Source organism: Maylandia zebra, linkage group LG13 (assembly GCF_041146795.1).
Source record: "Maylandia zebra isolate NMK-2024a linkage group LG13, Mzebra_GT3a, whole genome shotgun sequence".
NCBI lineage: Eukaryota > Metazoa > Chordata > Actinopteri > Cichliformes > Cichlidae > Maylandia > Maylandia zebra.
This window is the reverse complement of record NC_135179.1, coordinates 16,436,894-16,460,033: the sequence shown is the minus strand read 5'-3', so window position 1 is coordinate 16,460,033 and position 23,140 is coordinate 16,436,894. Positions and strand designations below refer to the sequence as shown.

The 23,140-nt window shown below is 40.6% G+C and overlaps 1 protein-coding gene across 1 annotated transcript in view; it reads right to left on the bottom strand.

The window, feature by feature from the left end:
* Positions 1-325: 325 nt before the first annotated feature.
* Positions 326-23,140, bottom strand: part of lrmda (leucine rich melanocyte differentiation associated) — a 209,775-nt gene continuing 186,960 nt past the window's right edge. The window contains exon 7 of the mRNA XM_004551601.6: positions 326-1,586. Coding sequence (XP_004551658.1) covers positions 1,507-1,586 — 80 coding nt within the window. The 3' untranslated portion in view covers positions 326-1,506. The remainder of the gene's footprint in view (positions 1,587-23,140) is intronic.

The following is a 23,140-nucleotide window of genomic DNA, read 5'->3' as shown; positions in this document are numbered from 1 at the left end:
TCTTCATCCGTTTGTGGATGAGTGACACACTGTACTGAAGCTCAACATGGTTTCTTTCAAGTCCCAAATAAATAAAGCCTCTATCTCATCACTGTGGTTTATTCACCTCCATCACTTCTAAAGTGTAAGTAATCAAGCCTTATGATTTGATGACAGATGAGTTTTGTCAGTCACTGACATCTTTAATAAGCTTTATGCAGGAAAAAAATATCTATGTGATGGACAGTTCCTCATTAGGAAACAGTTTAAAGTGCCGGCAGAGGGAACTAAATGCGAAAGCATCATAGTACCTTAAACTCCACATCAAATTGACAAGAGACATGTGTTAGTTCAACCCATTTAATTAAATCCTGTTAATACAATTTCACATCAGATCAGATTTATCACATCCTTTACATTAAAATTTCAATTTGTTGCCTCAGAAATTTGACCTGCTGCTGTGAGAGGGCATTAAACGGATCAATACAACAATGGTAAGCCACAACAATTATAAAGAGAATAACAAAATGTAAACATTTCTCATGCAGCAACACTGGTTATTACATTGGCTTGGATATTCTGAAAATTGTAAAGCAATAAAAGAGAGCAACATTTCAGACATGAACCTGGAAAGAGAAATTAAAGCTGGTGCTGGAATGTTTTATTTTTATGATTAAGCTGCATTTCGTTTGGCTTCTTTTGCTTCAAACAAAAAAAAATGTGCACACTGTAGAAGAAACTCACCGAATCTTCTCAGTTATCCGATTTTCGACTTTCAAGAAGAAATTTTCTCTTTTTTAGACACCAAAAGTTCCAAAAGATAAAAATAACCAAATAAAAATCACATGAGCACAAAAAACCCTACTCCCCTGAAAAAACATAAAATTCTGCCTCAAACTAAAGCCTTGTCTTAATGTTTTAAAGAAGATGTGAGTGTGTGTAAGCGAATGATACACACGGTGAAAGAGATGAGTCCGTGTCAGGCCCCAGGTGTGTGACCATAACCTCTTCACCCTTGATTAGTGGTGGTAGTGGACAAGTGATCCATCATGGCTGTCAAGGAAGAGGACGCAATTGGCTGGGTATGTTTGTCACTGACTCTGTGTGTGTGTGTGTGTGTGTGTGTGTGTGTGTGTGTGTGTGTGTGTGTGTGTGAGAGAGAGAGAGAGAGAGGCTTGTGCTCTTGTGTTTGTGTTTTGAGTCTCGAGTTTTGCAGTTGCAAATGCTTAGAGGCAATCATGTCATTCAGAGTGTCATCTCCGGCTGAGCTGCATGCAGGGAAGCAGAAGCAAAAGAGGCTCTAACTATGGGGCTGCAATATGATCTTTAAAAACAAGGAAACCTTCCTTTTATATAGGAACATATATTCAAGGAATTTAAATCTTTTCTTTTCCAGATCAGGTGATTAGGTGAACCAATTATCACCACTGGATTCAATAAATAAGACTGACTTGATCCTTCCGTCCTTCTGTTAGCATCTGCTGCCTTCCATGTCCGTCTCTTAGTCTACGGTTGAGCGGCTGTCCATCAGAGCTGATCGTTTCTGATGAATCTGTTGCCCTCTGAGTGCTTGCCATAGTAGATGTAGCGACACTTGGCGAACACTCCTAAAAACAGAAAGAGGAGAGTTCAGTCAGTTTGCTTTAGTACCTGTATATACTTTTCACATTGAAATTTCTAACTGGACTGCATTTCCGTAAACATTTTAGTGTCAAAACTAAACAATCAGCAGTTTCTAGGTTGTAGTATAATAACTGCAGTGCATTTGCAGTGTCATTCGCAGATTAACAACAGCAGCTTTCAACCTGTTGGCAAGACCCTCAGAGCACGTCTCTGATGTGGTTTGTTTATAAGAATGACAGGAAACCAAGAAATAGCAAACTTGTAAGTTCATTTTTAATTACATTTAATTCAATTCAATTTGATTTATATTGCACCAAATCACAAAGCAGTCACCTCAAGGTGCACGAAAACCCTAACTATAAAACGATCCCATCTGAACGAGCACTTGGCAACAGTGGGAAGGAAAAACTCCCTTTAAACATGAAGAAACCTCTGGCAGAACCAGGGGTTCTGCTGAATCCAAACTAGGAGCTGGTTCCGCAGAAAAGGGGCCTGAAAGCTGAAGGCTCTGCCTCCCATTCTACTTTGAAATATCATGAAACTATGCAGATGTATTAATATTATTGAAGGCATCTTCAGGCATCTTCAAAATCTAGGTAATAAATTCAGTTTATCTGTTTGACTTTAAAGACACACAAAATAAGCCTGGCTGAGTTTCTAAATGGGAAACACTGAAAGTACACAAAACTGTTTTGTTTACTGTAGTCGTGCAGTTTTAAATGGCAGGACTGAACTGGGTGTGCGTCTCTGCTTCTTGCAGGCGGGTGAAAGAGGCAGTTTCAGAGAGAGACCTGAATATTTGCATTTGCTTCCAATAGATGCAGCATGCAAGTTTAATCAGGAAGGTGTATTTACTGCATTACAGGAACGTATTTAAATAACTCAATGCAGACACAAGATTATTTACTTTATCCTAAGGTTACTTTACTAATTATGGATTAAATTAACTGCAGGATTTAATGATTATTTTCATTACAAATTAAACTTTCTGGCATAAAATGTGAAACATTTCCAAATATTCTTTACATGGGTCTTCCAAATAAGAGGACATCCTGCTTTTCACCGCATTTATGTGCATATATTACTTTTCATTAAGGTATCATATTTATACTTAATCAGCAGTTCTTGTGGATGGAACTACAGTACTAGTCAAAACAAGCTGAACTTCTGTGCTATTATTTCATAGAAGATAGGCAGAATTACTTTATCAAAGAGGTTTACATATATACCTATACATATATCTGTCTATTCTATATTATTAAAACAGTTAATTTAGATATTAGCTATTTAAAAAAAAACAAAAAACGGAGAGAAACGTAATCTACCGGAATAACAATCAGGAAAATCAGTAAAACCAAGTATTAAAATTAAAGCCACATCAAAGGGGGATGATGGTCTGCAGTGCTTTTCTTGCTTTATTGCGAGGCGGTGCTGTCCATGCAGAGAGCTGCCCCGAGCTCCGTATTTGGTTTGCAGACGTTGATGTCACATCGCTTCCACTGCCACTTGATGAATGTGGCGGGCTGTACCTAGGTGTCACCTCTCGCCAAATGAGGCAAGGACAAGTGGCATTAGCGCTGTCAATGATCATCTGACAGGAGAACAGATAAAGCTTTCACCATTTTTTTTTCTAAATAGACATCAAGTGCATTACGGGAGGAGGGAGGGGCAGGCCAGATGCAAGGCAGAAAAGGAGAGACTCATTGGAGAGGCAGTGTCGCAGAGGGATGAGGGGTGCTCCAAGTGGTAAGTCCAATCACATAATCCAAAGAGACATTGTCAAGGGCGAGGAGAGAATGGCAACTAAGTGACAGAAAGCAGAGACGGGGACAGAGATACTGGTGCCATATTAGTGCCAAGCATATTCTGATGCCACCCTCAATTCTAACCAAACCTGACACATCGCTCTCTTTCCCCCACTCTCTCCGACTCTTCAAAGTAGGCTCTACCGAGTGACACACACATATGCACACATATAGAGCACACACACACACACACACACACACACACACACACACACACACAGTCCCTGGCAGCAGTAGTGGGTGTTCTGTCAGGCGGCGGAGCTGTACAGCAGCAGCAGAAGCCCACAGGCCCGAGGACAAGCTCAGTCAATCTAAATCTGGACTTTGTAGTGGAGCAGTGCTCATTTCCCCTCATAGCCCAGCTACTTGAGGTGATCCAAACACTGAAGTGTGAGAAGCTGTCACCTCCGATAAAATCCAGGACCAGCTCCGTGCCTGCCTGCTCCCCCGGTGTACGGGGGGTACATACACACGTGTGTTTGTACGTGTGTGTGCATGTGCTTCTCTGACAGTCAGGAGGCTGGGGTGGGGGGGATGAATTCCAGCTGCCGTGATTTGCCTGGGGATATAGGTGCCACGGCTGGAGAGTGGGCTTGACACCACTGGAATCGGGGTGTCTCACAGTGCTCTGATCACATGGGTACCGGGGCCTTTCACATATTCACAGCTTACCCAGCGAGCTAGCTCGCGCTCTCCAGGAGTAGGGCGATGGGGAGAAATGACCAGAACCAAGGCTCCCAATAAGAGCTTACCTAGAGGGGATATATTTGTAGGTTGCAACCAAAGCCTTTCAGAGATAACCTTCACAGATGAAGGAACTAAAGCCAAAGGCCCCTCGAACCTTCACACTCCGCTGAGCTCGTCACTAGCCTGTGGGGACTGAGAAGGATTGGAGGGACCACATTCTGTGATTCTCCAGTACCAATCAGAAAGCGCTGGAAAATGTGTGACCTGTAACTCCACAACAGCGTTAATATATACACTTGTGTGCGATCATAGGAGAAGTGGGAGTTTAAATTAAGGAAAAAAGGGAAGAACAAAGAACAGGCAAGAGGTCCGTCTCCCAGTGGGTGAAAAAGTGCATGAACGTTGAAAGCTCTACATTTCAGCACTACATTAAGCGGTGTGTTTGGTGCATAAACACATTCCAGTTCACTGCATTCCCTTCACAGCAAGTGTTTGCTCTTATTACAAGAGAAACCAGGAGAAAGATGGGGTGGCTGGAGACAGGAAAGGGAATAACTAAGCCAAACTTGGTCTTACATAATGCCCTCTGAGGCCACAGTCACGCCGGTGGGGCTCTGCCTGATGAACTGATACTTAATAAAAAGTGTTACAGTGCCAAACGTGCTAGTGTACAATATCCTCTGTGTACCCTGAGACATGGATGAGCACACTCGAATCAACACCCACACTCTCAACCATGTACACATTATCACAAACTCATACCCCCTTTCATCTCGAGCACACGGGGAGAACGGTGGGAGCAGCCATTAAAGTGACAGATTAACAAAGTGACGGGGAGGCTAACGTTTCCATCATGCCCTGGTGGAGCAACAATCAGCCCTTTATACTACATACTGTATGTCACACAGCCCCAAGTTAGACGCAAACCCTCTTGTCTTTATTAAAAGCTTGCACAATTGGTTTTTTGCATCTCCTGCTTGGTGATTGCTGCAGTGTGGGTTCTTCGTCAGAAAAGTCTGGTCTTTTGCGAGCTGATTACCCAAAGCATGTGTCCTCCCCACAGGGGCTTGATGGGCCATTCTCCCACAGTGTGAGTAAGCTAACTGTGCAAGCGTCATGTTTACAGTGCTCTAACACCAAATCAACACATACAGCATCAACAGTTGCTGTTGAACACAGAATTTCTTAGTAATAATAAAGTACAGTATAACCAAAGGGGTAAAGCAATCCCAGCAGACAGAACTGACAAAGTAATCAAGGGTGTTTTATTGTTTTGCTGCATAAGATTAACACAACAAAAAGTCATCAATAAACATTTGAATAGAAAGACAATAATGTATTCCTAATCAAGTTTCATTGTCCTTTGTAGTTCAGAGTATGTTTTTATGTTTCTTTCAGATAATTTTCTGGTATAACCTGCAGAGATGAATGTCATTCTTTTTTATGTGGATATTTAGGAGAGCATTAGCTAGTCCTTTGTTTGAGATTTATGCTGTAATTATTAAATTGTAATACCGAAGAGGCGCTGCCTAAGAGTATTAACTTGGCAAGATAGCGGTAATACATGAAATATGATTGTACAGCAAATAATAAAATGCATCAATCTGTGTGGTTTTAGATTATACCTGAACAGTCATTGTCTTCTGTTGGTAAAGTGGACTAATCTCCAGCAATTTTACTACATTAACTCCTCACCTGTTAAAGATGCTGTGACCTAACAAGAGACATCAAGAGAAATGTGGAACCAAATCTGATGTAAAATAATATTAGTAATAGTATTAACAGAGAGGTAGTAGACATAGCTTTCGGGTGTCTCAAAACTTAACAGATGGAAGAAGGCAGATCGTGTAAGAGACATAGTTTGTGTAAGAAATAAGGACTTGGACTAATTTTTTAGCTCATAGCATGTGTGGGTCTTGTAGCATTTCATCAGCGCACACTTATAAGAGGAAGACAGAGGGAGTCAGAGAGGGGAGGGAGATGGAGTGGGTTTAATGATTGTTCCCTGCATACAATCAGCTTGACTCTTTTCAAGGGCCATCAATATGTCACAGAAAGACACATCCAACGGATGTAGCTTTTAACATCAAGGTTATCTATTCTTGGCATGAATTCACTCCCTCCACTCCTAGTTTCTTGCCCTGTCCCCTCTCCACATCTATTCTCCCCTCTTGTCTTAACTGCTTCCACTTTGTCTTTCTCCTCCTTTATGCACTCTTCTGCTTTCTGATTATTCACTGATTTTTTTTTGTGTAACCACACTCTCCTTTTTAGCGACTTAGCCAACAATTTGTGCGTTTCAATCCGTCAGGGGGGAAAAAATATAACTTGAAGAATCCAATTAACAACACAATTACACTCTCCGTATTATCTCCAAGGGCTGAAATAACACTGGGCAGGTGGGGGATGGGGTCAGATGTTGTTCATCGCTGGCTTCTATAAGAATTGGTGCAAGTGACTTATGGGCTTGGGGTGGAGGCTGCTGTGAGCCAGGGCTATTATTGTGGACACAATCCATCTCCGGCTGTCCTTTTATCAGTTCAGCCCAACGTCATGAGATGGAGTCGCCACCTTCTCTCTATAGGGAAGCCGGTAGATAGATAACCCCTCTGCGTCCCATAAACTAACAGGCAGTAGACTGTGATTCAGCCCACTGAGAGGTCAGCTGGCACACACAGCACATTGCCATGGAGAGAAATTGAATTGTTTCACTTAGTACTGGTGTGCTGGCTATGTGTGGCAGTATGAACTAAGTATATTTTTCTTTTGAGTGCCACTTAAATATTGCCAGAGATAAACAGCAGCAGCAGCAGCAAGCAACTCGAAAGCCAGCACAGTACTGAATGTGGAAATGCAGCACATACTTTCTCTTTCTTGATTTCATATAAATAAGATGAATGAGTGAATAAGATGAAATGAACGACGTAACAGAAGCTGGATCCAGTTTGAAAAAAAAAAAAAAAAGATGCCATATAGAATAAAATGACATTTCCACACAGTGGTTGTAAGTAGAGCTACCCCTTAGACAGACTTCCGGTACGTCACAGGGTTAAATCAAAGACACAGAAAACCACTAATACGTCCACACCTATGAACAATTTGGAATCACACTTAAGCCAATCTATATATTTAAACACTCATTGTTTAGGTAAAACCTCTCCTTTTTTATTTTTGATGTGCGGTTCTCAGAAAAGCTTTAAAATGGCATGTTCGAACAAAATCCATTCCTATTCAGTCTTAACTAATAGACTCTTATGTCCATTAGTTAGCCTTTTTAAACAGCTGAGGTGTCACCCATCTTTCACCAGTCCCAAACAAATCTCCTGCTTGTAACTTTAAGAATTAAAGTGACATTTGTCCTCCATCAGTAAAAAATATTTAGTCCATTAAACATAAATAGCTGTCATCATGATGCATGCCCTGGGCTTATGCCTTCCCTGTTCCCCTCCTGGCCGTTTACTGCGCCCAAACAACTGCAGCGCCTGCATGTTCTCAACTTCAGCGTATTGATTAAACTTTTAAATAGCTGCCATATAACCCTGGGACATCAGGAAGATTAATTTGCGTCAATGTTCATCTGTAATTCATTAGCCATTTATACTCTCCACATTCACACAGGCTATCAGGGAAATGCGCCCCATTTTTCACCAAGGCAGAGGCTGGGGAGAAGGGAGAGGAAAAGGAGGGAAGAGAAACTGTGTAGGGGAGACAGGAAGGAGGGGATTAAAAAGCCTACAACATAACAGTGAATAGCAAGCCATGTAGGATGCTAAGACATGGCACATGGTGCCGTTTCATAATATTATATAAAATACGGTGATGTATTATACTTTTACTTTTATTGTTGCTGCACAAGCTTTCATTAGGGCCTTATTTCTTTTTCTTTGGGTGTGAGGTATTAAACAGAGACCCTGACCAACACAGAGACAGATGTAGAAACTTTCTACATGATTCAGATGCTATAACAACACACACCGAAGGCCAGCAAAGAATTTAAAAAAAAATGGCTGGCGCAAGTGTGACAGATGGAGAGTTGAAATATTTGCTACTGCCACATCCTGATGGGCTTTCAGAGGAAAGTTGCTGGGTCATGGCTCAAACAGTGCTGATCAATACCAGGTAGCTTTTTCTACATGATTCTCCTTGAGGTAGACAAATAGCACATTCAGACGCTGAAGGCTGGCTGTGTGACTGAAGGATTATGATTTACAATAGCATATATGCAAACAAAAGGTAGGATAACACCCTCTCCTAAAACGACATGCAGTGCACATAACTCAGGATTGTCAAACTCATTTTATATAGTGTGTTTCAAAGAACAAGGATTCTGTGATCTTAGGTGTGTAGAATAAAAGTTCTGGCAGTTCATTGCTCAGACTGTTCTGTAATTATAAAATCTAAAGTTTTCATCAATTTAAAGAAAATTACATGAAAAAACAGGAACGTTTTTGTCATTTTATTGTTTTTATATTACTTAATTATGTTGTAGTATGTGTAATATGAAGGGGGGGGGGGGGGGGGGGGGGGTCTTTATCAATAGGAAAAGGTGTAAAACTTGAAAGTGCAAAAATCTATGCACTTCCTCACATTTTTTTTTCAAAGCTGTCCAGTTCCGGCCCTGGGGCCATATGTTTAAAACCCCTGGCATAACCTGTGCATTAGCAGGCATGACTGAACCCTTACAGCTGACAAACACTTTAAATTAAAGACTCTAATTGAACACTTTAAATTTATAATCATATATACAGGTAAATGCCTGTCAGTTATCCATCTTTGCACCTTCAACTTATGAGGACGAGAAGGAAATTGAATTCGGGGGCACATAAATTTTGACTGAAGACGAGATTACCATTCTGAGGGGTCTAGTAAAAAAAAAAAAACAAGAAGAAGAAAAAAGGAAATTAATTTCAGTGACGTTTATTCCATATAGAGCCAGAAGAGAAAAATAGTTACAGTAGCTCTGGAGGCTGCAGATAACAGGAAGGTTGTTTAAGGTGGAGGACAGAAGGTCTCACGTCCCCCTTTTGAGGGTCTTTTGCAAAGCATACATTGTCATGTAACCAACAGAAACCCAACCGCAAGCACATTAATGACAGGCTGGTTATTTACTCCTACAGTTCATCTGCTCTTAAAGGCACGTGAAAGCACTAATGACGCAAGTAATCATAAGCGCTCATTTTCTGCACGCCACATAGCCTGACACTGATCGATTGTGTTCTTCATTACGCTCGGGACTTCTAATTAAAAGAAAAGCCCAGATAAGTGGTTCAAACCTTTGACCAAAAACACGAAAGAAAAAGCGAAAATCACAATTAGAGATTTGACTGTGTTTGTTAATGACGCCGTTAATAAGAGCGGCTGGTGAGTCGCTCAATGAAGGTTTAATCACTGGGACAGGATTCAATAACAAAAGAGCATAATATTAATCACCAGAGAGTGATAACTTCACTGTTCATCTCTTTGACATTGGAGGAAGGGATGAATTAATGATGCACTCCATCCGAACACATTAAATAATAATTATCAGGCAAAACAGCATGAAAGGGACTGCATAATGAACCCCATTGTCAGGTCAATTACAACCACATAAAACTGTTCAAAGGGAAGTAGCTTGTTACTAGATGGCCATACTTGAAAGGACAGCTGTGGCTTTATCAGTGCAAGGTGCTGGGCAAGCCATTCGCTCCCATATCAGGGCCTAAAATGTGCGGAGGGGGTTGACATACAGTTTATTCTTAGAGGGCACCGAAACTCTGTCTGGCTGCACATGCCTACTGTAAAAAGCTAGAAGCATCAGTGAGGCGTTCAGTGAAGACCACATCGAAAATTGTCTAGCAAGAGATAAATGACATGACAATGACAATGTTTTGCTGGCTCTAAAGCAATGTCAGTCGCTAAGTGCCATGTTAACTAAACTCAACTACACAGACAATGATGGACTTCACGCATCAGTGGACAAAATGGCACCTCACTGCCTGTCAGTGGTAATTTCCATCAAATCAAGGATGGCCAGCAAATTTAGCCATGAGTGTAACTGCTGCCGGAGTTTTACACATGCACTGATAATTTAGGTACACATTGTGCAGTATTTTCCTTCTTCGCCGCGCTATAAAAATCGACAAATTTGGTTTCACTGAGCATTAGGCGTATCAGCTTGTCCTCTAGCTCCACTTTTGATCTAGACATCAATTACTGCATGGCTGCTAGTACTACTCTGAGACACTCTCTTAAACAAACAGCGTGGCAACCTCCAGCGTGACACATATCAATACTGATCTGACGTCTTGTTCCACAGTCGACCCCCTCAGTTCCTGCCTGGCTGCACCTGCCTGACTGGAGTGTCCAGGGTTGGCTGTACTCCTTCACACGTCCTTCCCCTGCAGACATCAAACACTTATTAGTCCCCATCCTAGGCCTGCTAACTGACTGGCCAGTCTGGGCCACACGGGGACCCCATTATTAGAGTCATTTCAGTGCCCATCCTGACGCGTGTTAGGCAGCTCTCTACCTGGGGCTCCCTGCTCCCTGCCTGCCCGACTGAGTGCCTGGCCAGCCAAACAGTGATTGAACATGACATGGTGACAGAAAACAGGGGAGAAGGGCAATGGAAATAAAAGAACAGAGATGGCAGAGTGAGGCAGACAGAGATGGGAAAGAGGAAGGTGGGTATGCTAGCCAGAGCCCTTGTGGCGTAGGGTGTGCCCATCAACACGGATGAGCGTTAGCCAAGAGCCGCATGTCACAATGATGGAAGAGCTGGATCACTCACATCAGAGCTTCATCTGACTGGAAGATATCAATCTCCAGGCCTAATCCAAAAGGACATGGTAAAATATCCTTTAACATTGCTCTTCCACCCTGTCTTTGTGTGTCCCCTGCTTCTGTAGCAGATGAAAATGTGTGTAACCTTCGTCATTGGACCTCAATCGACCACACTCATTTTCACATCCCATTTCCTCTGTCTCTAGCACTGACAGTCAAATTATGAGGGGCAAAATGATGAGCAAAATGGTACCTTGACAAATGGCATTTAGCCACTAAATACAGAAAGAAAAAAAGAGAAAGGATTACTTACATATGTGAACTGCTGAGATGTTTTAAATCAGAGATTTGAGGAAAATCAACATTTTTCTAGTGATGGCGTGGTTAAACTTTGGTGACATCACAGGTTTTTTTTTAGCTAAGCATGCATGTTACTCATGTGAAAAGGTAGAAATGTTGTCAAGATAAGAGTGAAACCCCAGTACTTAAGATTTGCTTTTCAGAATTGAATTATTCAGAAATAATTGCAAAAAGTAACACACATATAGAGTATCTAATATTGGTTGATGCACTTGCAATTGTGCATATGCAATCTGTGCCATTTACCTTGAAGGGGTATGCTATTCATGTCCAAGAACTGACAAGCTTATATGATATGTCCACCTATTTATTCATTTAGTTTGGTATCCCCATCACTTCAAAAAGTTGAGTTTGCTAATCTGCTTTGCAACTTTTCACCACTGTAATGTATACAGTTTAGATCTTCTCACTAAAGAACTAAAGTTGAAAATTAGGTGGCTGGCTAAACAAAGTCATTGACAGCATTATTGATACTTATTATATCTACTGAAATAGAAAATGATGCACATATATACACACACATCCATCCATCCATCCATCCATCCCAAAGCTCAAATCATCTTAAACTGGTTTCTTGAACATAACAATGAGTTCACTGTACTGAAATGGCCTCATTTCAATTCAATAGAGCACCTTTGGGATGTGGAGCAACATGAGATTCACATCATGGATGAAAGCCTACAAATCTACAGCAAATGTGTGATGCTATCATCTCAATATGGACCAAAAGCTCAGAGGAATGTTTCCAATACCTCGCTAAATCTGTATCATTAAAAATGAAGAGTTGTTGAAGGCAAAAAGGATCCAATGCAGTACTTGCAAAGTCTGCCTAACAGAATTGTACATGCATATAGTATGTATTAGATCTGCACAATTAATCAAATTTTAATTTCAATTACAATTTTGGCTTTCTACAATTAAATGTATATGATCAAAGAATATTGAAAATGTCTGTTCCTAAAATAAAGTTAGGTCCATATATATTTGGACACTGAGACAAACCTGTTTACTAAAAAATATTTTAATTAGATATGTGGCACTATGTTAAAGACAGAGACATGAAAATAGTAGCCCCCCATTTTATTTTATACTCAAGGACATTTTCTTTTAGTAAGGCCACTGCAATGTAAGTTTTACTGTTGTATAAGTTCCGCCAGCAGAGGGCGCTCGGTCCTGTACGGGCGCTCGGTCCTCGGTAGCTGACGCTACACTAGAAGAAGTAGTGCCAGTGGTGAAGAGGCAGCGTACGGCCTGCGCGCCAAAGAGAACTGATTGTCTTATTTTTCTGTTTTTACAGGTAAGCTGGGTGGTTGATAATATAAACAGATGTTATAAAAGTGACAGACAGCAGTGGCGATTAATGATAAATGTCTTGTGTGTGGCGAATGTTAAGCTAAAGAGCTAATTTCCAAGTTGGTCCAGTTGTTAGCCTGTGCCGATACAAGTGTTAGACTGTACCGAAACTCTGTGAGCTCGGTGCAGGTGTATTTTTGGGTTAAAGCCACAAGATATATATTTTGCACAATAAGAGAAAGTGTGAATTGCGTTATGTTTAGTTCATGAAGAGTGAATGCTGTAGAAATATGTTAAGAAAAACATTTATTTGAAAGAGATCTAGTTTATTAAATACAGTTAAGAAGACAGGTTCATAAATAGATTTAAACAGTAGTAAAAACAAGATAAAACTGTAATGAGTTCACTATGTTGTTCATGTGTATAGTAAAATGTATTTGTGTGATTTAACCAGTTTACAAAGGTGGTGCATGTGAATGTGAAACTGTATAAGTTACTTGTATAAAGTAATGTCAGCTACACTAGAAGAAGTAGTGCCAGTGGTGAAGAGGCAGTGTACGGCCTGTCTTATTTTTCTGTTTTTACAGTTTTCTGTAAAAATAAATATGTTGCACGGGAGATGAGTTGGCCCATCATTTCAACTGTGTAACAGATCCATAATGGGCATGGAAATAATGTGTAGATTCTCAGTTTTTATTTGAGAGCATCCGCATTCAAATTGGATGAAGGGTTTAGGAGTTTCAGCTCCTTAACATGTGCCCCTCTTTTTAAAGGCACCAAAGGCTATTTTATGGGCAGCTGTGGACAATTCCTTTGTAATGTCATTATCAATTAAGCAGATAAAAGGCCTGGAATTGATTTAAGGTGCGGTGTTGCATTTGGAAGATTTTGCTGTGAACAGGCAACATGTGGTCAAAGCAGCTGAAACAAGCCATCCTTAAGCCCATCGGAGAAACTGGTACAATAGTGGGAGTGGCAAAATTTTGGTACATCCTAAGAAAGAAAGAAAGCACTGGTGAAATCGGCAACGCAAAAACACCTGGATGTCCATGTAAGACAAAAGTGGTGTATGATCGCAGAATCATCTCCATGGTGAAGAGAAACACCTTCACAACAGCCAACCAAATGAACAACACTCTTAAGGAAGTAGGCGTATCAATATCCAAGTCTACCATAAAGAGGAAAATGCATCCAAGTAAATACAGAGGGTTCGCTGCAAAGTGCAAGCCACTCAAAAGCCTCAAGAATAGAAAGGCTAGATTGGACTTTGCTAAAAAAAACATCTAAAAAACTCCAGCATAGTTCTGACAAAAACATTCTTTGGACAGATAAATCCAAGATCAACCTCTACCAGAATGTTAGCAAGAAAAAAGTATGGAACAGCTAATGATCCAAAGCATGCCACATCATCTGTAAAACACGGCGGAGGTAGTGTGATGGCTTGGGCAGGCATGGCCGCCAGTGGCACTGGGACACTAGTGTTTATTGACGATGTGACACAGGACAGAAGCAGCTGAATGAACTCTGAGGGGTTCAGAGATATACTGTCTGATCAAATCCAGCTAAATGCAGTCAAATTGTTTGAGCAGTGTTTCATAATACAGATGGACAATGACCCAAAACATACAGCCAAAGCAACCCAGAAGTTTATTAAAGAAAAGAAGAGGAATACTCTTGAATGGCTAAGTCATCCACCCGATCTTAACCACGTTGAGCATACATTTCATTTGAAGGCTAAACTTCAGACAGAAAGGTCCACAAACAAACAGCAACTAAAAGCCGCTGCAGTAAAAGCCTGGCAGAGCATTAAAAAGGTGGAAACCCAGCATCTGGTGATGTCCATGAGTTCAAGACTTCAGGCTGCCATTGCCAGCAAAGGGTTTTTTAACCAAGTGTTAGAAATGAACATTTTATTTTCAGTTATTTAATTTATCCAATTACTTTTGATACTCCTGATATGAAGGGATTGTGTTTAAAAAAAAGTTTTAGTTCCTCAAACTTTTATGCAATCTTTTTGAACTACAGAACTAAAACTAGAAAATAATTTCTGTCCAAATATTTATAGACCTAACTGTAGAATGCAAAGCAAAAGCAAATTTAGTGCCCCCTAAAGCAGTGCCTGACCGTGTCAGGAATGTAGCACAGTGTAAGTTTTGTACATTATCAGGAAAGAAGCACAGCACGGACGTTAAATCGCTGTTTCGTTTACATGAGGTGAAATAAAACCATTTTTGTCACTAAAATCAATGAATAATTGTGACAGGTTCTGATGGGAGTATTGATCAGAATTATCGCTTTAATCATTTTGGCCATAATCATGCTGCTCTGATATGTATTTAAGAGTATTTTAGAGCCAGACATTGTGTGAGTTATAGGTGATTATGGGAGTACAAAATGCGAGTACAAAGAAAAGCAGCCAACAGATACTGTAAATTTAAGGTTAAAAGGATGAAAAATGTGCACTTGGTGACATCACATTCAGCTTATAGCAGTGTCAAATTACATGCCGTCATTTCCTGCCAGAATTACAACTGATGAACCCAGGGTAGCCAATCAGATTTGAGGCTGTGGTGATGATACGTTTGTGTTTTGTGAGATTCTTCATGCCCCTCTGGCCTCCCTATGCCTTATGCAGATGGATGGCTCCACTGCAACTCTATTTCTTTTAATTAATATGACATATCCCCTGCTCATATGCAGAGAGTGAGGCAGGGGGACATGGAGATGAAGGTATGAGGGAATGATTAACTGTGGATCTGTCCGTCCTTTTGAGAAATGATCTCGCCTCTTCTGCTCTTCCCAGTCTTCCCCCCTCCTCTCTTCATTTCTGTCTTCCTTACGCTGCCTTGTCCGTGCTCCTCTTTGGCTCACTTCATTTCTTTCTGCACCCTCCCCTCTCTTTCTGTTTCCTCTTATCTGTGTCTCTCTGTCTCCCCTCTCTCTCTCTCTGTCTCCCTCCTCACCTCTCCTTCCCCCCTGACACCCTCGGACTGTCCTCAGCCCCTGCACATCTCCTGACAGGTAAAATAATAACGCTCGTACATCACTGCCCCGAAAAAGTCCTATAACCTAAATCTTCACTTGCCACACACCCCGGGACTCAATTACTTTATTGACATGTAATCTTCATAAGGGGAGAAATATTGAGCATGTAAGGTCAGCTGGTTATGAAGACATATTATCATATTATCTGCATGAGGGTTGTAGGGGCTAGGACCTGACAAAGCTAATTATAATGGTACATGTTTCAGAGCTCAGAGCGTATTATCTGCTTGGCTGCTTGGTTGAGCCACAGCTGAGGTATAGAGGAGAAGGGGATGAGATTTCAAACCTAATAGGAGTGGGATGTCATCTCAGGGCATAGGAATTAATGAAGCCAAATATTATCGACTGCACATCACGGCACTAATGTCCTTGATTTGTTCACTGTATTTGTCAGGATTACCTCGCCATACACTAATGGGTAACAACACATCACAATAGAATCAGACTGTGGAAGCGATCCCTACAACAGTACAATAATAACAATAATAAAAAGCTATACTGCACCCCTTCAACTATTGTATACAAAGTGCAAATAAACTGCTGTTGCTCGAGCTGCTCCTGAGCCAAAATGTCACCGTGGGTTAGTGACGGCAGGAAGGACAGATGCTGATGGCTGTGCTATCGCTTCTCTCCCAAGGTTATCTTAATATCATCTTTTCGGCTCTCTTATTACAATCTACCGCCTGCTATATAACAGAAAAACACTAATCTGGGTGATGGTTCAAAATGTTCTCTTTTCACTTGAAAATAGTGGCCACTATTATTTACAGGGAGATTATAATTTAAGGAGAACAAGGGGGGGAGGGGCTAGTTATTTCAGTAAAACATAGACCAAAGGGCAAAAAACAAACAGTTGGCTAGCTCTGAGACACTGCATGTCAGGGTCACAGTGGAAACATGCAAACATAGAATCAGACCGCCAGATATGTTTGTTTCACTTTATCCAGCAGCATGCCCTCCACCCCATCTCAGTTATCCAGCTGTCCAAGTCCTTAGCTCAGAACCGCTCCTGCAGAAGATGCCTAAAATGGTACAGAGCGGCTGGCCAGTGTTGCCAAAGGTTATGCGTTAACACTTGCTAATGGTGTCAAATTGTGAGACATATTTTTGCTTTCTTTAGAAGCTCTCCAGGCACTAAACACTCACATGCACAAAAAATAGCTCCTGTTTATTCGTGCTTTCAGCGTTTTCAATCAGTTTATTGACATTCTGCTGCATTATAGCAGTTCATAATTTCAGCAAATACACAAAACCAAAAATTTTTTTTTTCATCATATTCGGTGTGGTTTGAAGGTTTAGGTTTGAGTACATGTTTATCCTTTACGATAGGGATGAAGCTGTGCAACAATCTGGGATAAATGTATGTGTCTGAAAAAAAAAACAGTCAATCCAATCATCTTGCAATGCAGCGACGTAACATGCCAGAAACTATCGACAAATCAAATTATGATGGTGAAATAACTTGTCCGCTCATATTACAATGACAGGGAAACCTGCTCTGTCTGTTTAAAGGGACCTAATAAGAAAATGAATGTGACAGATTAAAAGGTTGTTTTGGACTTCCTAGCATTTCAGTGACCCTGCTCTTTTCATTCTGGTTGAGCTGAGATGTTGAAGCCTGTGCAAACCATAAAACCCACTACTTCCTGTAACCTAGGGCCCCTTTTATATTTTAAAAGAGATAAAATGCATGTCAGTTCTACAAAATAGCACTGACATTCATATCCAGTTGACCTTATGGACTTCAAGGCGGGGCACAAAATCTGTGCCTGTTTTCGGCTCAGCCTTGACACCGTTCATTCAGTTGGAGAGTGAATCTGAAGTAAACAGAAGCTTAGATCCATAGCACAGGAATCCCGGCATATGGGATAATGGCCTTCTCTTCTCTTTACAAGCAGTTTTCACACAGCCCAGTGCAATGAATAATCTAAATGGCACTTAATGTGAGCTATGCTGATACTCTGACAATAGTTTGTGTTCAGACATCACAGCTTAGTGTCTCCCAATTGTGTATTGATGCTTAGGCAGTTGAAAATAAATCACAGGATTCAGCAGAGTGAATCCAGAGAGTGAGAAAACAGTTTAGACAATCGCCCAATGGAGCTTACCATAATTGACAGATGAGTTCAGCTCTTTTCACGACAATAGCTCAGAGCATAGAGGGTACCTGGGAATGACATTGTGTGTGTGTATGGACAAATAATGCTCCAGAGGAAAAAGAAAAGTGCATCCATGCAGACCTGGAGTTGTTGTATTATACAGGGTGGGCCATTTATATGGATACACCGTAATAACATGGGAATGGTTGGTGATATTAAAGTCCTGTTTGTGGCACATTAGTATATGTGAGGGGGCAAACTCCTCAAGATGGGTGGTGACCATGGTGGCCATTTAGAAGTCGGCCATCTTGGATATAACTTTTGTTTTTTTTTTCAATAGGAAGAGGGCCATGTGACACATCAAACTTATTGGTAATGTCACAAGAAAAACAATGGTGTGCTTGGTTTCAACGTAACTTTATTCTTTCATGAGTTATTGACAAGTTTCTCTTTGTTCACAGCCATTGACATGTCGAAGAGGTTAACACGTGAGGAGCGGATCGAAATTGTGTTGATATCTGGTGAATGCAGTAACCGGGTCATTGCAGCAGATTTCAATGCAAGACACCCTACAAGACCACTCATCTCCCATGCTACAGTTAGCAAACTGCTTGCTAAGTTTCGTGAAACTGGTTCAGTGTTGGATTTGCCAAAATGTGGACGCAAGAAAACTGTCACTAATGAAGAAACATCAGTGGCTGTCCTAGCTTCATTCAGCAAGAGCCCACAGCGTAGCACTCGCCGCATGTCACTGGAGAGTGGCATTAGTCGAACATCCCTTTGGTGGATATTAGCTACTCACAAATGGCACCCGTACAAACTCCAGCTACTGCAGCATCTCAACGAGGATGACCCAGATCGGCGCACAGAATTTGCAGAATGGGCAAAACAAAAATTGAAACAGGAACCTCAGTTCATGCAGAAGATTTAGTTCAGTGATGAGGCAAACCTTTATGTGAATGGTGAAGTTAACAAACAAAACCACCGCTATTGGTCTGGCACTAACCCACATTGGATGGATCCCTCCAAGACTGTTGGAACAACAAAAGTGATGATTTGGTGTGATACAGTATATGGGGTACAACGATAGTGGGTCCATTCTTCATCAATGGAAACCTCAAGCCCACTGGATATTTGAAATTGCTACATGATGACGTGTTTCCCACTTTATTCACTGAAGCTGGCACGTTCCCTGAGTTTTTCCAGCAAGATGGTGCACCAGCATATTATGGGTGCCAGGTCCGAGCATTCCTAGATGAACAGTTTCCTGGAAAGTGGATTGGTCATCGTGGGCCAGTTGAATGGCCCCCAAGGTCTCCCAATCTGACCCCCTTAGACTTTTATCTTTGGGGTCATCTGCAGGCAATTGTCTATGGTGTGAAGATACGAGATGTGCAGCACCTGAAACTACGGATACTGGATGCCTGTGCTGGCATTTCTCCTGCGGTGTTGCTATCAGTGTGTGAAGAGTGGGAGAAGAGGGTTGTATTGACAATCCAACACAATGGGCAGCACATTGAACACATTTTATAAGTGGTCAGAAACTTGTAAATAACTCATGAAAGAATAAAGTTACATTGAAACCAAGCACACAATTGTTTTTCTTGTGACATTACCGATAAGTCTGATGTGTCACATGGCCCTCTTCCTGTTGAAAAAACAAAAGTTGTATCCAGGATGGCCGACTTCTAAATGGCCACCATGGTCACCACCCATCTTGAGGAGTTTGCCCCCTCAAATATACTAATGTGCCAGAAAACAGGACTTTAATATCACCAACCATTCCCATGTTATTATGGTGTATCCATATAAACGGCCCACCCTGTACTATTATCACTTTAATATATCAGTAATGTAAATATTGCAGTCTTTTAGTAATTCTGTTAGTGCTTCAATGAATTGACTATAAAAAAAATCCCTTGAAGATCTTCATGGAGACTATGAAGAGATTTCAATGTGTCTTAATTGTGTCAATTAAGACACATGGAAATCTCTTCATAGTGTTGTTGTGCCAACAGCACTAAAGTAATCTACCCTGTAGTTTCATTCCTGTAAAATGGTAAGGACTCCTTTTCTAAAAATGATGGCCTCTATTATTAACAAATATCAAGTGTTCGTAAACTTTTAAAGAAGAATTAAATTATATTACAATTTGAGAATTATTTTTGTAGTTTTGCAGTTCCATGTCGGTGAATAAGAGTGCCACTCTAATCACTACACTGCTAGGATCTGGTTATGCATTGGTTAAAATGAAAAGAAGGGAGAATTTCCCTACGCCATATTTCTTTATATTTTGCTTCAAAGGAGTATGAGGTCATTTTTAAAAGTAGTTTTGACCAACAGTTCTTCAGGCTTTCTGAAGATCGTTGAAAGTTTGTGTTTGCACCTCGTCATGTTCAGGTTCTTGTGTGTTGACGCACCTAACACTGACCTAAAAAAGCACCTATCTCAAAGGGTTTGTTGTGTCTATACATAACAGATTTATCAAGGAACCAAATTGAAATTGTATCTTTAGAAACTTTGTTCCAAGCATTCTGATGCAGAAACACACAATTCTTTTCCATATCTTTAGTTGGATCTATGAGAAAAACATGCTGTATCTTGGTATGGTGTGCAGTGTGTCTGGACAGATCTTATGGAGTGATGAATTCAAATTTGAAATATGTCAAAATGTACAGAGGAGGTCAAGAGAGAGGTACAATAGTATGTCTCTAAAGCCAACTTTGAAACGTGGTAGAGGCTTTCTCATGCTATGGGGCTACATTTCAGCCAGTGATGTTGTCAAAATTTATCATTGCAATAACATCTGGAGATACCAAGTGGATGACTGGGAAAAGCTTCATTTTTCACATAGTGCACATTATAAGTACCAGCATGATAGAGAATGGAACAGAAGGCAGCCAACATCCAAAGAAGAGCTTTGAATGTCCTTCAAGGAGCCTGGAGAACTCATTCTGAAGAAATGAAAAGAACTTCCCATCACCTGCCTGAGAGAGTTAACCCTTTAAAACCTCCACCATGAAATAACTGCCAGAAATCTTTACTTTTTTGATAATGAAGTGTTTGTTTAACCTTAAAATTTGTAAAAATATATCAAATTTTAATCTGCATGAGTTTTAATTTGTATCACATTTTCTACATAAGCCATAGTTTTGCAATTTAGTCATTAGAAATGTGTTACATCATTTTTTGAGGGTAAAAAAAAGTCACGCTGATGATGTAGAAGTCTCAAAAACTCACAAAAACACGTGTATCAAATACGATCGATGGGCTTTAGAGGGTTATGGCTGTGAAGAATAAAGGTAGTCATACCGAATATTGACTTTCAAGCTCATTAGAGTTGTACAAACTCTGTTTTTGCCTTAGATACTGTATTTCCTTGTATACATCTTTCAATAAAGTGATGGCTTTTGCACAGTACTATATGGAACACTCTGTGGAAGTCTTGTTTTTATTGCTTGAAATTGTGCTGAGTTTTGTTGTATACTCAATATGATAAATTTTAAAAAAGATCATTAGCCGTATCAATGTTTTATTGTACTTCAGAACCTATTCTCAAGCCAGAGTTCACCTTATGCTGCTGTGTGGCCTCTTCTTTCACCAAATATTAGCATTTCCATGTTGTGTATAGCTATGTTAAGATTCCTGACAGAAAGCTTCATTGATGTAGCACAGCTGGTAAGCCATACAGCATGATAAACTAGCTGCTGAGTGAATTGGAATCTAATTTGTTTGAGCCATTAACCAGACTTGCATTAAAGCATGTTTTGATCTTGAATGATTACCGTGCGCGATCAGTTACCCTAGAATTAGCATCTACAGCAGACTTAAAATATAATTTATTAAAAAACACCCTGATTAAGATATATGACGCCACATAAACTGAGAAGGTAAGTGTACTTAACAAATACTGTATTGTTTTATATTAGCTGATATAAACTATGAGACGTTTTGTGTCTCTGTTTAAACATCCCAGGTAACGTGCAATAATTACAAGGCTACAAGGCATTGTTCTGGTCTGATCCTGTCCCTTTTAGAATGACAAGTTGTCGGCCATCTGCTTGAATGTTAGTAGCTATTCATCAGAATGAAGGGTAGCGAGCCCCCCTCAAGTAGACAGACTCAGCCTGCTCACTGAGCAATTTGTTTCACGGGGTACTGACACAGAAGAAAGCTTGTGGACCCAACATCCATCCTGCTGCAAAAATATCCAAAACCATCTGGCAGCTAACCCCCATCCTAAATTACCATGATGGACTCCCACCTTTGGAAACCATGAAGGCTCCAGAAACCCGCTCCAACTTCTGACTGAAAGTACGACTTGAAAGCACTGACCACATCTCAGTTGTCCCCAACCACAGCTACAAATCATGGTGGAAAATGAATAGTGTAGTTGCATTAGAATCAGAGTTGATTGTTGCAGGCCTATCCACTTTGGATGATTTATGTTCTGCTACCTTCCTGAGAATGACCAGTGCAACTGGGAAGTAAACCAAGGTCCAGAGGACTTGCAGTATATTTTTCCACGAGGGTTGGGTCTGCTTGGCAGAAACTCATGTCCTTGTCTATTCTTCTGACATATTAAGGGAAGCAGCCAAGAAACATACGTCTGTTTGTGCTTAAGAAAGTTTTAACGGGTAAGCCCAGTTGGGTTTCTATCATCATAAATAACAAAGGTTTGTCTGCAATAGTCACGGACTATAAAGATTTAGGAGACTCCATATTTTCCCGCTGCTGAGAAAGTGGCTCAAAGCTTGTAATAATCATATTTCAATAGTGATGGGTGGAAAGTATGACTTAGCTTTTTTACTCATTAAAAAGTAAAACAGGTGCTTTAAAAAAATTGCAGATTAATTTGTGACATTAATTGTCTAACATTAGTGAACTCTTGGTGGCATCATAATGAAACCACTTCAATCGCTTCAGACAAACCAAATCCAGAACTTTACTTTAACTTGACTGAAACAACCCTTATTAATGCAGAATATCAGAGAGGGGAATGTGTACTTTTATACCAATAGTTAAAGGAACTAACAAACAAATATCTTGGAATAGTTCAGAAGCTGACAGTACTATCTTTCCACTTTAAGTTTCTCCTGTATACGCCCAACATCAGTTTAAGAACTCAAGACACTCGGGAGACTCTCCCAGCTACATCAAACGGCAAGGTAAAAACAATAGTGTCACTGACATTTCCCCAAACCCTGCACAAACAGAATTATTCACACACTGAGAGGAGTGCCATCAGATAACGGAGAGATAATGACACTTGGTGGAAGGCAGCTTTCTCAAAGCAGTTTAGAGCTGGCGTGTCACAGTTTGGCAGTTAAGCCTGTCATGGAAGTTGAGGAGGTTATCCTGGCATTTTAATCTAGCCTGCTTCTAAGGGAGAAAATGTAGAGGTGATTTCCAGGGCTAGTAATAACAAGGACAGGCCTGCCTCCTAAAAATGAGCTCTCATCACTTTGGATGCGGACAGCGCTGTGC